General features: G+C 45.5%; 1 protein-coding gene across 4 annotated transcripts in view; it reads left to right on the forward strand.

The window, feature by feature from the left end:
- The window catches only part of Drd2 (dopamine receptor D2), a 66,866-nt gene that overhangs the window by 31,661 nt on the left and 19,346 nt on the right, over positions 1-15,859 (forward strand). For 2 of the 4 annotated variants that reach the window (XM_029481155.1, XM_029481156.1), the window contains exon 1: positions 8,856-8,927. The exons of the other annotated variants lie outside the window; for them this stretch is intronic. In XM_029481155.1, the coding sequence (XP_029337015.1) occupies positions 8,902-8,927 (26 nt within the window). In that variant the 5' untranslated portion in view covers positions 8,856-8,901. Of the gene's footprint in view, positions 1-8,855; positions 8,928-15,859 lie in introns of those variants that run through there. 4 annotated transcript variants of the gene reach the window in all.

Here is a 15,859-nt window from a genome sequence, read left to right on the forward strand (position 1 = left end):
GACAAGCAAATAGGAAACTGTGATGACTGCCTGAAAACACTCTCTTACTGCACTCGATGACACCATGCCACCACATCCCAACAGGGTCTTCTGACCATCTGTTTACTATAAGAAGGCCAGGCTGGTGGAACCTGCCTTGAAGTTGGTGCAAAGAACGCAGGTTAGAAACCATGGACTATCCATGTGATTAATCATTTCTCCAGGGAACTATCTGTGGAAGCAGACAGCATCCTGTTCTGAGACAGACAGCAGCATGTCTGTACCAGTGCATCAGCACTGACAGATGCTGCAGGGTTTTTAGCCTTGTTTCCAGAGGTACCTGAGTCAGCCAACACTGGAAAATTCAACCACTGAACTGATCTCAGAGGCTTATTGTGTAGGTCAGCAGCCACGTGGTTACAATAACCCCATCTTACTTTCAAGAGCATAGTGGTAGATGGGTGGGTAGCCCTGGGCCAGAAGAGACCAGAACTTTGCTGGTAAGCTTGCTCTTGCTTTTTTTCCTTCACTGTGGCTCACTAGCTGTATTACTCTGTATAGTCCTGCCTTGGATCCTCTGCTTCATCTGGAATAAGAGGGTTAGTTATATTTACCGCTTATGCCTCTTTTAGGGCTGGAGAGGCATATAGAGTGAGCAACATGGTGGTCACTGCCAGATGAACCATCTTGCTCTGTTATGGTTTCTTTGCTGTTGTCCTAATGTAAGAAAGAACCCATTTTCTCCAGCATTGGCCACTTGGGACTCTCAATCTGAGAGGAAGGGACCCATCATATTTGCAGAAATGACATACCAACCATTCCAATGACAAGGACCTGATACTTAGAAGCTAGATCCAGGCTAGCCCGAAGGGCTGTCTCATATCTAGCAGCAGAGATATGGAAGGAGTGGGAGAATAGCTGGAGCCAAAGGCCAGTAGGAGCCCAGTTAGGAAAAGGACATTAGTGAAAAACTGACAAAGTGCTCAGAAAAAATCTGTGTTCTTGTAAATGGCATTGAACAACAGTTTCTTGGTTTTGTAAAATAATACTCTTAGGGAAAGCTGGGTAAAGGGTATATGGAAGCTCTCTGAACTGCTTTCGAGACTCTCTGCAAGTCTGAAGTTACCTTCGATAAAGCACACGTATCAAGCTGGGCATGGCAGCACATGCTTATAATCCCATCACTCAGGAGGCAGTGGAAGGAGGGTCAAAGTTCAAGGCCATCCTTGACTACTTAGAGAGTGAGAGTCAGAGAGGTATCTTGAGATCCTACTATAAACAAGAAGACAGACACATGACAGACAGACAGATGCCTGCAGCTGCCCCAGAATGGTCAAGAGAGATGGACAAGTCCCCACGCAAAGGGGGAACTTCACAGCTTCTTGAATATCCAGAAACAAGATTCTCTCCACCTCCCACTTGTAGGCAAGAAGGTGGCTTTCTGTTAAGCCTCCTTAGCCTTCTCTATCCTGGAACAATTCCTCTGTTTTCCTTGCCTTACATGACCTTTGAGACTTTTGAAGGGCTGTGGTGCATGGCATTACTGGACATGGGACAGCTACTTTGAACATCTGTGGTGGAGTTGGCAGCAGGGAGCTCGGCAGGCTTGCCCTCATACGCTTTGCTTGCTTATATTTTTGTGCTGTTGGAGATATTGCTTCTGCCAAGAATCTGCCCTATGGAGAACGACAGATCCTACGCAGCTACAAGAGTGGCAGCGAGTTAATCTGTTTAGCTTGCTACATTAACCATGCCACCTTCCTTTTGCAGGAGGTGCTCACCCTCCTTGCCTCCTTTCCTGCTCACTCTGGCCAGTTTGTGCTCACAGCCATTCTAAATAAACAGACTTCTTAAGGACAAGGGGACTGACCTGTCCTCCTTAGTGCAATACTTATGGCTCTTAATCAAGTCTACAGACAGTATGGGTTCAATATGCTGTGCTGAGTCAATGGAGAGTCAGAATAGTCAGAATCAGCAGCCACCTCACTTACAGAAGTCCTCTATATCCATTACCTTTCTAATTATTGTTACAAAAATACCCCACAGGAGCAATTTAGGGAAGGAGTGTTTTATTCTGTCTCACAGTTTTAAGGATGCAGACTATTGGGGTGGGGAAGTCCCCAGCTGTAGCTGAAAGTCAGTGGATACATTGTATCCTCAGAGGGCCAGGAATGCCTTTGTGCTGTAGGTGGAGGTCACTGGATACATAGTACCCTCAGAGGACTGTGAATGCCTTTGTTAAACTTGTTTTCTCCTTTCCATCCAGTCCAGGATGCCAGCCAATGGGACGCTATTGCCGAAACATTTAAGATTGGTCTTCTCACCTCAATAACTCAATCTAGAGGTTTCTTCCAAATGACAGCAGTCTGTCGCCTAGGTGCTTCTAGATCCTGTCAATATTGCCTGTCAAGCTGGCAATATTTTTTCCCACATTTTTTAATTAAATATTTTCTTCATTTACATTTCAAATGCTATCCCAAAGGTCCCATATACCCTCCCCCTGACCTATTCCCCTACCCACTCACTCCCACTTCTTGGCCCTGGCATTCCCCTGTACTGGGGCATATAAAGTTTGCTAGAACAAGGGGGCCTCTCTTCCCAATGATGGCCGACTAGGCCATCTTCTGCTACACATGCAGCTAGAGACACAAGCTCTGGGGGTACTGATTAGTTCATATTGTGTTCCACCTATAGGGTTGCAAACCCCTTCAGCTCTTGGGTACTTTCTCTAGCTTCTATATTGGGGGCCCTGTGTTCCATCCTATAGATGACTGTGAGCATCTACTTCTGTATTTGCCAGGCACTGGCAAAGCCTCACAGGAGACAGCTATATCAGGGTCCCTTCAGCAAAATCTTGCTGGCATATGCAATAGTGTCTGTGTTTGGTGGCTGATTATGGGATGGATCCCCAGGTGGGGCAGTCTCTGGATGGTCCATCCTTTCATCTTAGCTCCAAACTTTGTCTCTGCAACTCCTTCCATGGATATTTTATTCCTTATTCTAGGGAGGAATGAAGTATCCACGCATTGGTCTTCCTTCTTGATTTTCTTGTGTTTTGGAAGTTGTATCTTGGGTATTCTAGGTTTCTGGGCTAATATCCACTTATCAGTGAGTGCATATCAAGTGACTTCTTTTGTGATTGGGTTACCTCACTCAGGATGATATCTTCCAGATACATCCATTTGCCCAAAAATTTCATAAATTTATTGTTTATAATAGCTGAGTAGTCCTCCATTGTGCAAATGTACCACATTTTCTGTATCCATTCCTCTGTTGAGGGACATCTGGGTTCTTTCCAGCTTCTAGCTATTATAAATAAGGCTGCTATGAACATAGTGGAGCATGTGTCCTTATTACCAGTTGGAACATTTTCTGGGTGTATGCTCAGGAGAGGTATTGCTGGATCTAGCAGTAGTACTATGTCCAGTTTTCTGAGGAACCACCAGATTGATTTCCAGAGTGGTTGTACCAGCTTGCAATCCCACCAGCAATGGAGGAATGTTCCTCTTTCTCCACATCCTCACCAGCATCTGCTGTCACCTGTCATTCTGACTGGTGTGAGGTAGAATCTCAGGGTTGTTTTGATTTGCATTTCCCTCATGATTAAGGATGTTGAACATTTTTTTTTCAAGTGATTCTCAGCCATTTGGTATTTCTCAGTTGAGAATTCTTTGTTTAGCTCTGTACCTCATTTTTTAATGGGGTTATTCGAATTTCTGGAGTTCAGCTTCTTGAGCTCTTTGTATATGTTGCATATTAATCCCCTATCAGATTTAGGATTGGTAAAAATTCTTTCCCAATCTGTTGGTGGCCTTTTTCTCTTATTGACAGTATCTTTTGCCCTACAGAATCTTTGCAATTTTATGAAGTGCCATTTGTCGATTCTTGATCTTATAGCACAGGCCATTGCTGTTCTGTTTAGGAATTTTCCCCCTGTGCCCAAATCTTTGAGGATTTTCCCCACTTTCTCTCTATAATTTTCAGTGTCTCTGGTTTTATGTGGAGTTCCTTGATCCAATTAGACTTGAGCTTTGTACAAGGAGATAGGAATGGATCAATTCTCATTCTTCTACATGATAACCACCAGTTGTGCCAGCACCATTTGTTGAAAATGCTGTCTTTCTTCCACTGTATGGTTTTAGCTCCCTTGTCAAAGATCAAGTGACCATAGGTGTGTGGGTTCTTTTCTGGGTCTTCAATTTTATTCCATTGATCTACCTGTCTGTTGCTATACCAGTACCATGCAGTTTTAATCACAATTGCTCCGTAGTACAGCTTTAGGTCAGACATGGTGATTCCACCAGAGGTTCTTTTATTGTTGAGAATAGTTTTTGCTATCCTAGGATTTTTGCTATTCCAGATGAATTTGCAAATTGCCCTTTCTAACTCAGTGAAGAATTGTGTTGATATTTTGATGGGGATTGCATTGAATCTGTAGATTGCTTTTGGCAGGATAGCCATTTTGACTATATTAATCCTGCCAATCCATGAGCATGGGAGATCTTTCCATCTTCTGAGATCTTCTTCAATTTCTTTCTTCAGAGACTTGAAGTTCTTGTCATACAGATCTGGCAATATTTTACTAACCATCGCACCCCTTTATTCAGTATGCTTGGTGGACTCATTGGAAAAGGCCTTTAGAGAGATGATAGATTAATCATTGCACTTTTTCTTGGAGCACTCATGAATGTGCATCTTCCAAATTATTTGAGTCCTGCCTTTATGTCTGAGACCACTCTGTGAAGCAGCATATCTTTTTTAAAAATTCCAGTATTTTAAAAGAAAAACAAATATTTAAATTTCCAAAAGTATAAATATAGATTTCAACACTTTTATAGAGTGACCTCATTCCTTTGTGACTAGTCAGGATTTTTTTTCCTTCAGCCTTTGTTGTTGTTTTTGTTTTCATCTTTTTATTTTTAGTTTTAATTAAAAAAGAATTTTATGTGCAATTTTTCTTTGTCAGAAAACTTCCCCTATTTTATTATTTTGTTTTCATGGGCCAATAACATAATTTGGTACCTGTATACCATGGTGTATGAAAGAGTGAACTGAATTAATGACAGTTGTCAAAAACAACCTTCTGGCTTGCAAAGAATTAGCATTATTGTTTGATTGGTGGAGACAGACCAGGCAGTCAGCAGCCTTGACTTTTCCTGCCTGCCGTTATTGGCATCCATCTCTCCCTTTCTAACAACATGGCACCATTCTGTGTTATGGGCTATTCAAGGTTGCTATTCCCCAAGAACTTACTGCAAATGGCTAGCTCACCCTAATCTTGTTTCCTACAGCCCTCCCAGTATTGAAATGATGGGCAGAGCTCTGAATCCTTCCAAGGACTGTGCATGATGGGCAGGGCTCTGCATCTTCTCTGGGGTTGTTCATGATGGGCAGAGCTTTGCATCTTCTAGCAATAGTGTACCTGCTGTGGCCATCCTTCTTGTTTCCTTCCCTGAAATAATGTTTGGAGAGTGATAACTAGTCCTCTGCACCAAGAGATCGGAGGTCATTGGAGACCTTCTCACAATATGGTCTTTCGTTAGCTGTTACTGAACTTCTACTCCACTCCAGCAAATCCTAGGTGCTCACATGACTAAGAATACCTATAACGTAAATTTTGCTATTGATGAGCCTAGGAGATAGAAGAGATAGACATGTGGACTTTGATACCCCAGCACCAATAACAATCATATGCTGTGATTCAGAAGGAGTGTAAGAAAATAATTCTTCCCAGGAGAGATCACAAAAGCTTCCTGGAGAAGGTAGGCTCTGATGAGCACTAAATAGATCTGGAGAGAGAAAGGAACTGGGCATTGTTCCCTCAAAGTAACCAGTTGTATTAGTGAGCATGCTCATGGGGTTGCTCCCTGGCATGGAAACTGTAGGTACTAGTGGTTGAGTGCAAATTACGTGTTATATCACCAATATCCCAGAGAGGAAGTGGAGTTCTTGGACCCTGTGCCATCCAGCAAACCTTAGCATGTGTGTTAAAGGGGATGAGGTAGCAGTCTGCAGTTGTCCCTCAGGGGTTTCCGGGCATGCAGAGTAAAGACAACAGGCAGGGGCCTGCTCTAGGTCCCTAGTAGCCTTGCCTATTGGCTGGTGCACCAGGCAGATGCAGCTCTCTGTTACATCCAAAGAAGATGGAATGTCTTATTTCAACTTGCAGTGTGCACCCCAGTTCCTGGAGAGATAAGCACTTTCTGGGCTGTTGATGTAATTAGATGATCAGTCACAGAAAATCTAAAGCGAATACGACCTTGGAGGAGGGAGGTTTAATTATTATTATTATTATTATTATCATCATCATTATTATTATATGGTGTGTGATGTCATTTCTATTATCATTAGGAAGGAAAGAGGCCCAAGGGAAATAGTCCTGAGACCAGGGTCTTGTCTCCACAGAGGGCTGGCAAGGTACACAAAATCACTGCTGTGCTCAAAAGGCAGAGTTCCCTCCAGCCTTTCCAACCCCATCCTTCTGCTGGTACCCTGTGATGGAGGGGGTGGGGTCAGAGTCATTCACACACACCCTTTGTTGTTCACCAGCTGTTCAGCTTAGTTAGCTCAAAGACATAAAACAGGATGCAGAAACTTAGATGCTTTCTGGGACCTGACAGTAAATATGAACTGGATGAAACAGTTGGCTGTAAGGTTATCAGGATTGGTAGTATCTATGACACACCCAAGAGCTTGTGTTCCCAGCCAGCCAAGACTGGGTGTCATGACAGGTGGGAGGACCTTTTGCCAAATGCTTGAGGTCTAATTTCTTCCAAGATGAGGCAATTGAAGAGAACATAAGAGGGATAAAGGGTAGAGATGGTGTCCCTCCCCTTCTCACATCCTTGGAACATCATCATAGCTCACACTCATCCCTCTCTCTGCCTTCTTCAGTCCTGCGTGTCTTATATAAAGCCGACTGCCGCTCTCTGGCTCCAGCATGTTACTGTCATGCAAGGATGTTGGGCCAGAGCCAGGTGTGGTACATTCCGCACTGAGGAGCTGGAAGCAGGGAACACCAGGAGTTCAACATTGGCAATTCAAAGCCAACTCTAGGCTACATAAGACCATGTCCAAAAATAAATGAAATAAATAAATATGCTGAACTTGGGTTCACAAAACAGCATTCTTTAAATAAGAAAAGCGAGAGATTCATATCTTTTTTTTTTCTTTTTTCTTTTGAGACAGGGTTTCTCTGTGTAGCCCTGGCTGTCCTAGAACTCACTCTGTAGACCAGGCTGGCCTCGAACTCAGAAATTCGCCTGCCTCTGCCTCCCTAGTGCTAGGATTAAAGGCATGTGCCATCATGCCCGGCGAGATTCATATCTTTTTTTTTTTTTTTTTTTTTTTTTAGGTTTTTCGAGACAGGGTTTCTCTGTATAGCCCTGGCTGTCCTGGAACTCACTTTGTAGACCAGGCTGGCCTCGAACTCAGAAATCCGCCTGCCTCTGCCTCCCGAGTGCTGGGATTAAAGGCGTGCGCCACCACGCCCGGCTGAGATTCATATCTTAATGTGAAATCTACAAATGTTAAATATTGACAACAATTTTTTCCCACAATGCTGTGTGAGTTCAACACATTCCATGTTCAAAACTAAATGTGGCCCAAAAAGCTATCAGGTTGCACATCTGAGCCAAAGAGACTTAGCGAGCATCACCGAGTTGGTGGAGACTGACCAGGGAATAGGTCGCCTTAATTGCTGCAGCCTGCTTTAACTGATGTCATAGATGGTTCAAGGTTGCTACTGCCTGAGGGCTTATGACAAGCAGGTGACTCAGTTTCTCAGATCTACGAAGGCTGGACCTTCTTGGATACCAACTTCCTGCATTAGGGAGGGTGCAAGATTTACAGGTGAAGCTGAGGGGCATGAACTTGGTGCTCTGGTGCCTGCAAGGAGGAGTCTCCCTCCCTCCTTTGTGCCACAGCCATCAAAGCTCTCATCAAACCTGTGCCTCAGGGAGCTGTCACAGCCTCATTACTGCTAATTCATCTTCACTTAGTGCATCAAAAGACTGATTTATAAAATTGGGTGGGTGCATAGGAAGTTTGATTAGCAACATCATGTTGTTTGCCACGGGCTCTGGGAACTTAGCTCATCTGTGTCCCAGGAGCTCAAGATAAGACCCAAGCGTCTGTAATGCCTCTGAAATTCTCAGGATCACAGAACAGTTTGGCAATTCCCCTAGGAGCACATTCTCCATTTCTCCCTTACCCTGTAAGTGGGTCTCTCAGGTTCACTGTTGGCCTGTTATCAAAATAAAGGAGGAGCTTGGGAATGTGGATGGCTCCGTGGTAAACTACTTGTCTAACACCAGCAAGGCTCAACATAATTCTCAATAATAGAGGAAAATAGAAACAACACAATGTTATTCTCATGCATGGCTGTTGAGCTGGACATGGTAGTTCATGCCTGTAGTCCCAACAATCAGGAGGCTGAGAGAGGAGAATCATTGTGAGTTTGAGGCTAGGCAGAGCTACATAGGAAGTTTCAAGGCAGCTTTTGCTCACTCGTTAAGTACTTGCTGTTCTTGCAGAGGACTGAATTCCAGTTCCCAATAGCCACACTGGAAAGCTCACACCAGTCTGTAACTCCAGACTCTAGGTATCGAAAATCCTCTTTAAGCTTCCACAGGCACTTGCACATGTGTGCTATTCCGCAACAGAATCTTAAAAGAAAACAAAAAATAATACAAGACCTGACCTTGCCAGATGGCTCTGCAGATAAAGTTGCTTGCCACAAAGCTTGAAAACCTGAACTTTTGATCATCTTGCTTCTACCTCCCAAATACAGGGATTGTATTATGGACTTTGCGCATACTAAACAAGCACGCCATCATCTGAGCTTCATCCCTGACTCCCCTCTCACCTAGTGATGATAGGCGTCGTCAATGTGGAGATATTCAAAGGAAGGCCTGAACTGGAATGCCAAGAGAACACGACTTTTTTCTGTAAGACTTTCGAGTTTGCAAGTTACTTTGAGATGTTATCCTTTTATTTGATTCCTCTCCTACTCTCTGAAATTAGAAACAAGAGCACTCATTATCAAATTCTTATTGAGTATTAATTATTTAAATGAGAATTGGGGACATGGCTCATCAGGGGAACCCACTTAAATGGCTGCATATCAGACATCTCCAGTTGGGTGAACTAATTCATGGTTGATGATGCCGTTATAGATCATGGAGTCTAATGGTCCTGATTGAGCTCTCTGCTTGGCCACCTCTGCCTTCAGGGGAGGTGGGTGTCTCATCTCCCTGTGTCTTTCCAATTTACCAGAAAGGCTACAGGCCAGGTATGACTTAATTCTGTGAGATTCAGAAGGAAGGGCCAAGGTTGCTGCAAGCTGCAAGGTACACATCAAGAAAACCTTAGGGGTAACCACGAAGTACCCCAACATCTCAGGCTTTCAGCTATTAGCTGCTGGTGGGAATTTTGTAGCCTTATGGCTGAAGTCTGTAGTATGAAGAGGATTGGGAGCTATGAGGAAATCACAGGGTTCTCTCACAGCCCTTTATCCCAGGGCTTCTTGTTGCTTGTTTCTCTCTGAGATCCTCACATAGCTCAGGATCACCTGTCTCTCTGTCAGTTGTCATAGTCATCTTTATGACACTAGCTGCCAGCTACTGGATTATTGCTGGTGGAGTTACATGTTAAGTTCATTTCAGAGCAATTCCAATGAGGGAGGGATTATTGCCCAATTTTCCCGATAAGAAAACTGAAGCCCATAGCCAGGCACAGTGGCACAAGTCCTTTAATTCCAGCTCTTGCGAGGCAGAGGAAGATGGTCTCTAAGTTCAAGGCCAACCTGGTCGACAGGGTGAGTGTCAGTGCATCCTGAGCTACAGAGTAAGATCCTGTCTCAACACAACAAAAATCCAAAATAGCAATACAAATCAAAAACCCGAGGCATACAGTTCTTGGAGTGTTCAAGCTGAGACTGGGATCAAATGTGTCTCTGTGGTGAAAATAAACATGGGAGACATCAACTCCTGTTTGCTACCCTGTGCTGTGGGTCTCACTTTCTAGAAAAGTGTGAAAGACTGGAGAGGTTGGAATGAGGAAACCCTGTGCAAGGCGCCAGCCTGTAGTTGGGACAGAGTCATTGCCTCCATGTTTCCTTGGGCAAATTGTACACCTTGATGTCCTCTAAGTAAGGATCTCGCAGCCCAAGAGAACAAGTGGTCCATACCCATAGAACTGATGGGGTGTAGAGGGGCCGTGGCCCAGGGAAGGACTCACAGAGAGCCCTGATGGATGGGAGGAAGTCAGGCTGACTGGGCCTGAGGGAAGATTTCTGAGTCTGCCCAGGGAGAATGAGAGTCACCTAGGTTTTAGAATCTATTAGTCCTACCCAGAATCCCCTGGGCTCAGTACTCCCCAGAGCTCACTTATCAGAGCAGCTTGGTACCTCAGGTAGTCTGAGAATGTTGTAGTTTTGGAAATATACAGAAACTTGGATGTGGCCTTGGTCTTAGCCCTCCAGTCTCCAAAGCTGTAAGGGTTTCATCTTGCTTATTGTGGTCACCTAATGAGCTGGTGGGATCTGGGGTTGGCCCTCAGACCTGAGGCCTGGAAAACCTTCCTCCCTGGTCCATTCAGAGTCCATATCTGATATGAGGAGGAGTCTGGATTCAGGTGAAGCTGTATTGATAACTGTCACAGCGATAACCCACTCCTGGTATGTTATGTGATATGTCCTTTATTTCACCCTACAGCATGTGGCCTGTCAACTAGGGAAGTCAGGGTAGGAACTCAAGGCAGGAACTGATTCAGAGGGCCTGGAATAACTCTTTGGACAGGATTTCTCCTTGTGACTTGCTCAGCTTGCTTTCTTATAGGACCATTATTGCCTGCCCAGGAGTGGCACCACCCCCAGAGGACTGGGCCTTCCCACATCAATCATCAGTCAAGAAAATGCACCATAGACTTAACCATTGGTCAATATGGGAGGAACATTTTCTCAACTGAGGTTCCTTCCTCTCAAAGGACTCTAGCTTGTGTCAAGTTGACATAAAACTAATCATCACAATTACCCAGTCTACTGAGGTGACCTTGACCAAGCTTCTCACCCTCTCTGGGCCTGCATCTTTACTGATACCATGGGATAAACTAATACTAGAAGGCTGAAGCACAAAGCCAATGGAATGCACAGCATCTTCTATGATCCCTGGCACACAGAGGAGCTCAGGAGCTGTTGATTTGCATTTAAAATGGGAATTACACTCTGTCTCCTGCTCTGACCAGCTGAGCTACCATCCTCTATGAAAAGAGGACACGATCCATTAGTCTGAGCGCTGTGTTTTTGAGGAGGCATTTCAGATTGCAGCGTGTGCATACCAGCCTTCCTTTTTTCCAGTCCTTGAGTCCCACAGGCTCTGTCTATACTGGACAAGGCCAACAGAAAAACCAATCAGCCAGCTTGGCAGGAAAGGAAGCCAGCATCTGTAATGAGGAACTGAAAAGAGAGCTTGAGTTCTGGTGTGTACCCATCATTTTTAGTGATGGGGGTGTGCTAAGGAAATTATAAAGAGGTGATTAGGCAAACCATTTTGTTAGAGAAAATTCCAAACACACACAGAAGCAGGAGGAGCAGCAGCAGGAACGCAATGCTTACATCACCTACTTTCTTTCTTTCTTTTTATTTTTTAAGATTTATTTATTTTTATTTATATGAGTACACTGTAGCTGTCTTTAGACACACACCAGAAGAGTGCATTAAACCCCATTACAGATGGTTGTGAGCCACTATGTGGTTGTTGGGAATTGAAGTCAGGACCTCTGGAAGAGCAGTCAGTGCTCTTAACTGCTGAGCCATCTCTCCAGCCCACATCACCTACTTTCAACCTCAACTATGGCCACTTTTATCCACACAACACCTCCACTTTCATAGCATTTTCAAATAAATCTCAGACATCATGGAACTTCATCTATAAACATTTCATTGTGTATCTCCAGAACCTAAGAGTTCTTCAAAGGTTAACCTGAGTATAGCCAGGTATAATGGTACACGTCTGCCACTTCAGTATGTGAGAGGTGGAAGCAGAAAGGTCAGGAGTTCAAGGTCATCCTCAGCTATAAAGTGACCTTGAAACCAGCCTGGGCTATTTGGGACCTTGCTTCTAAAAAGAAAAACATTCAACCAGAACACCCTTGTTGCAACTAAAAATATTATTCATGACCCTAATATCAAAAATCTCCTACCAAGGTTCTCAATTGTCTCTGAAATGTCATGGACTTTGAAGAGCTGGTTTCTTTTGAGTCAGAACCCACATATGTTCACACATTGTAATGGTTTAATGGAGCACTGGAGTGGCTTCTATTCTCTGTCTTTTGTTTTGTTTGCTTGTTGCCTTGGACTTTATCTCTCTCCTTTTTTTTCTTTGCCTTGTAGCGTGTTCTGCTTTCTGGATTTTGTAGTCCCCTTTGGTGAGGCTTAGTGCCAATTGCTCTTTGAGGTCTTGAAACTAAGTTGCTATTTATTTGAGAGTCACAAAGTTCAGTCTTGCTTGGCTTATCTACTCTGCTGCAGGAGGGGTTCTTTCTCCTTTTCCTGGGACAGAAACGGCCCTCGGCCTCTCTTGCTGCATCCTAGGAATGAGAGGTTCGGGAAGAACTGCTTTCTGAATGTTCCCAGCAGCAGCAAGATAGCAAGCAATCCTGTGCTTTTTTTTCCCACTGAAACCACGGGATCCAGGCTATGCAGTCTGTGTGTGTGTTTTGTAAAGAACAGGGCTGCTTTTTCATAAAGCAAAACAAGTTTCTGCCAAATAGCCAGGACTGTTTTCCCTCTTTCTAGAGCAATAAGGCTCAGGATTTGTTTCCCTCTTGACTTTCAAGAGCGTGTTTTCTCAATTCTGTCCTGAAATTAAAGTAAAGGTCAAGGAGGCCTGTCCGAGGCGAGACTCAGCTCCGGGGAGGGGGGACGGTAGCGGGGAGAGGGGTTGGTCTGTCTGCATGGTGAGCTCAGGTGACTAGCCCAGCCCCCTTGGGGAAAAAACCAAACTCACCTCCCCAGGTCTTTTCTTGGTGGTGGGGGAGACAAATGGAGAGAAGAGGAGGGGAGGAGGAGAAGGGAGAAGAGAGGAAGGGGGAGGGGAGAAGGGAGGGAGAGAGAGATAGAAAGACAGAGAGAGACAGAGAGACAGAGGCAGAAAGAACAGCCAGTCTGTGGGATCCTTTCTGATTTAACTCAGAACAGTTTCCAGAGGCTTCACCCTCCTTTCCGTGTTCCCTTTCTCAAAGAGGGTGATCTGGGCCCCACCCCCTCCGCCTGCATCCCACCTGTCAATACACGTGAGCTGCCCCGGAGATTTGCCCCTTCCCTCGCACTGTGAAGATTTTTAATCAAAAGGCGGGCACGTGCTGAATGGTACCTCGCTTAGCACCAACTGAAGCTTTTCTCCCTGCCCCTCCCCACACTGAGTCACTCAGCTAACAGTTAATTAATGTGTGACACTTTGACAGTTTATGCAGTCTTTTTTTTTTTTTTTTTTTTTTTTACGGAGCCATCAAAATCCACAGGGATGAGACTGGGAGCCACACATGCCTGCTTCCCTTTACTGAGACTCCAGGTGCTGGCTAACTCCGATGCAGACCTCAGGCCTGCAACCAGGGCAGATGACAGAGCTCTGACATCAGTCCACTGCTGCCTGGGTCTCCTGGGGGACCAGCCACATTGCCAGGGTCACCTGGATGTCCCTGTGACACCTGGTCACCTTGAGACGAATACAAACAGGGACGTATGCCTAGGATGCAAGTCCCAGAGATGACACGCCAGCCACTTACAGCTGGGGGGACAGAAATGGCCCTTACAGTCAGACACATGCAGCTCCCTTCTCTTCCAGAAGATTCTAAGTCAGGGGTCCCTCTGTGACTTAGCAAGGAGCTGTGTGTGCTGACCCCAAACTCTTCTCCAGGTTCCACAGATAAGCTGGCTCTCAGTTCATCTCAGGAATGCTTTAGCGTTCTACTTGGCACCATTCTGAGGTGATAGCTCTGGGGACAACTTTACTTCTTCAGTGGGACACTAATGAAGAGGCTAGGAGACCCTGGGTACCCTGGCCTTCAGTAGCCCAGAGTCCAGCTATGGGCTCCTTTTCTACAGGATGCAAGTAATCTGGGATTCAGCTCCACCCCCTTCCTACCTGCATACTCCATTCCTAATACTATAACTTTGGGTGCTACAGAAGGACTCTGACAGCTAGGCCTCTGTCACTGGGGCCCAGAAAGCCAGGCAAGTTCTCAGGAGTGTAGTCCCCAAGGAGGAGGATCCAAGGGACATAACTATTACAAGGTGGGTAAGCACCAGAGCCCAGTGCCTACTGGCCTTACCCTTGCATGAGCTACTAACTCCACAGATGTCTCCTCATTTGTGAATCACCTATTGTTGCCAGACTCTGTGTAGAGAGCAGACAAGGTAGAAGCCATCCTTATAGCAAGTTGCTCGAATTTGATAAGATGCATGGATACCAAATCATTAGGCGAATAATGACCTCCTTGCATCAGTAGCTGCTGGAAGCAATGTGCTGTGATAAAAGCTTTAGGCTACTTTCCCTGGAGAAGGGCTGGGAAGACAGTCCCAGGGGTAGGGGCTGCTGGACTTTGAATGTGATAGGCCCTTGAGTTGATGTTGAACATCTGCCTCCAGGAAGGCAGGGCAGACACAACCAGAAGGTGAGAAGGCTGGAAATTCTTCTTGGCTTTCCCACACTTTTTTATTAGATATTTTCTTTATTTACATTTCAAATGCTATCCCGAAAGTTCCCTATACCCTCCTCCCGCCCTGCTCCCCTACCTACCCACTCCCACTTCTTGGCCCTGGCATTCCCCTGTACTGGGGCATATAAAGTTTGCAAGACCAAGGGGCCAATTTTCCCAATGAAGGCCGACTAGGCCATCTTCTGCTACATATGCAGCTAGAGACACAAGCTCTGGGGGTACTGGTTAGTTCATATTGTTATTCCACCTATAGGGTTGCAGACCCCTTCAGCTCCTTGGGTGCTTTCTCTAGCTCCTCCATTTGGGGCCCTGTGTTCCATCCTATAGATGATTGTGAGCAACCGCTTCTGTATTTGCCAGGCACTGGCATAGCCTCACTCGAGACAGCTATATCAGGGTCCTTTCAGCAAAATCTTGCTGGCATATGCAAAAGTGTCTGGGTTTGGTGGCTGATTATGGGATGGATCTCCGGGTGGGGTAGTCTCTGGCTGGTCTATCCTTTCGTCACACTTTTAAAGGAGGCCTTAGCAGCAAGGAATGGGCTTTGCTGCTATGTTTTGAGGCGTGAGGTTGAATGACTTATGCCAGAGGTGGGGTGGGGAGGCATCAGAAGTTGGGAGACATAACCATATGCTGTCAGCATGTAGTCTCTTCTACTTCCTCTACAGAAATCTCAGTAACCCCAAAACGGTGGGCCAGGTCATGGGAAGGAAGGCCTCTGCTAGACTAGGTATCTAAATAGTATAGACCCATTACCCCAGAGTGATGCTGAGCCTGTGGAGGGGGCTAGTTTGGAGCCCAAGAGTAACACCAACTTCCTATGGCTGTAGGTGGAAGGGTTTGTTTAGAGAGGAAGATGGCAGGCCTTTGGTTCTGTTGTCTGGGCTCCTGTGTGGAGGTGGCACATCATGTCAGGAGCCTGTGGTGGAGGAAGCTGTGCTCTCCTCACATCAGCTGGGAGGAAGAGAGAGGACAAGGAAGGGTCAGAGTTTCTGAGGGCTCACCCAGTGCTTGGAGACCTCCCACATGCTCTGCCTCCTAACATCGCCACCACCTCCCAGTAATGTCAACCTGGGGAGTAAGGCATTCATCAGTACACAGGGGGCAACCTCAGGGGAACTTCCAAGGTCCAAACCACAGAGCATCTTTCCTTCCAAATTCT

The sequence above is a fragment of the Mus caroli genome, chromosome 9, assembly GCF_900094665.2.
Source record: "Mus caroli chromosome 9, CAROLI_EIJ_v1.1, whole genome shotgun sequence".
NCBI lineage: Eukaryota > Metazoa > Chordata > Mammalia > Rodentia > Muridae > Mus > Mus caroli.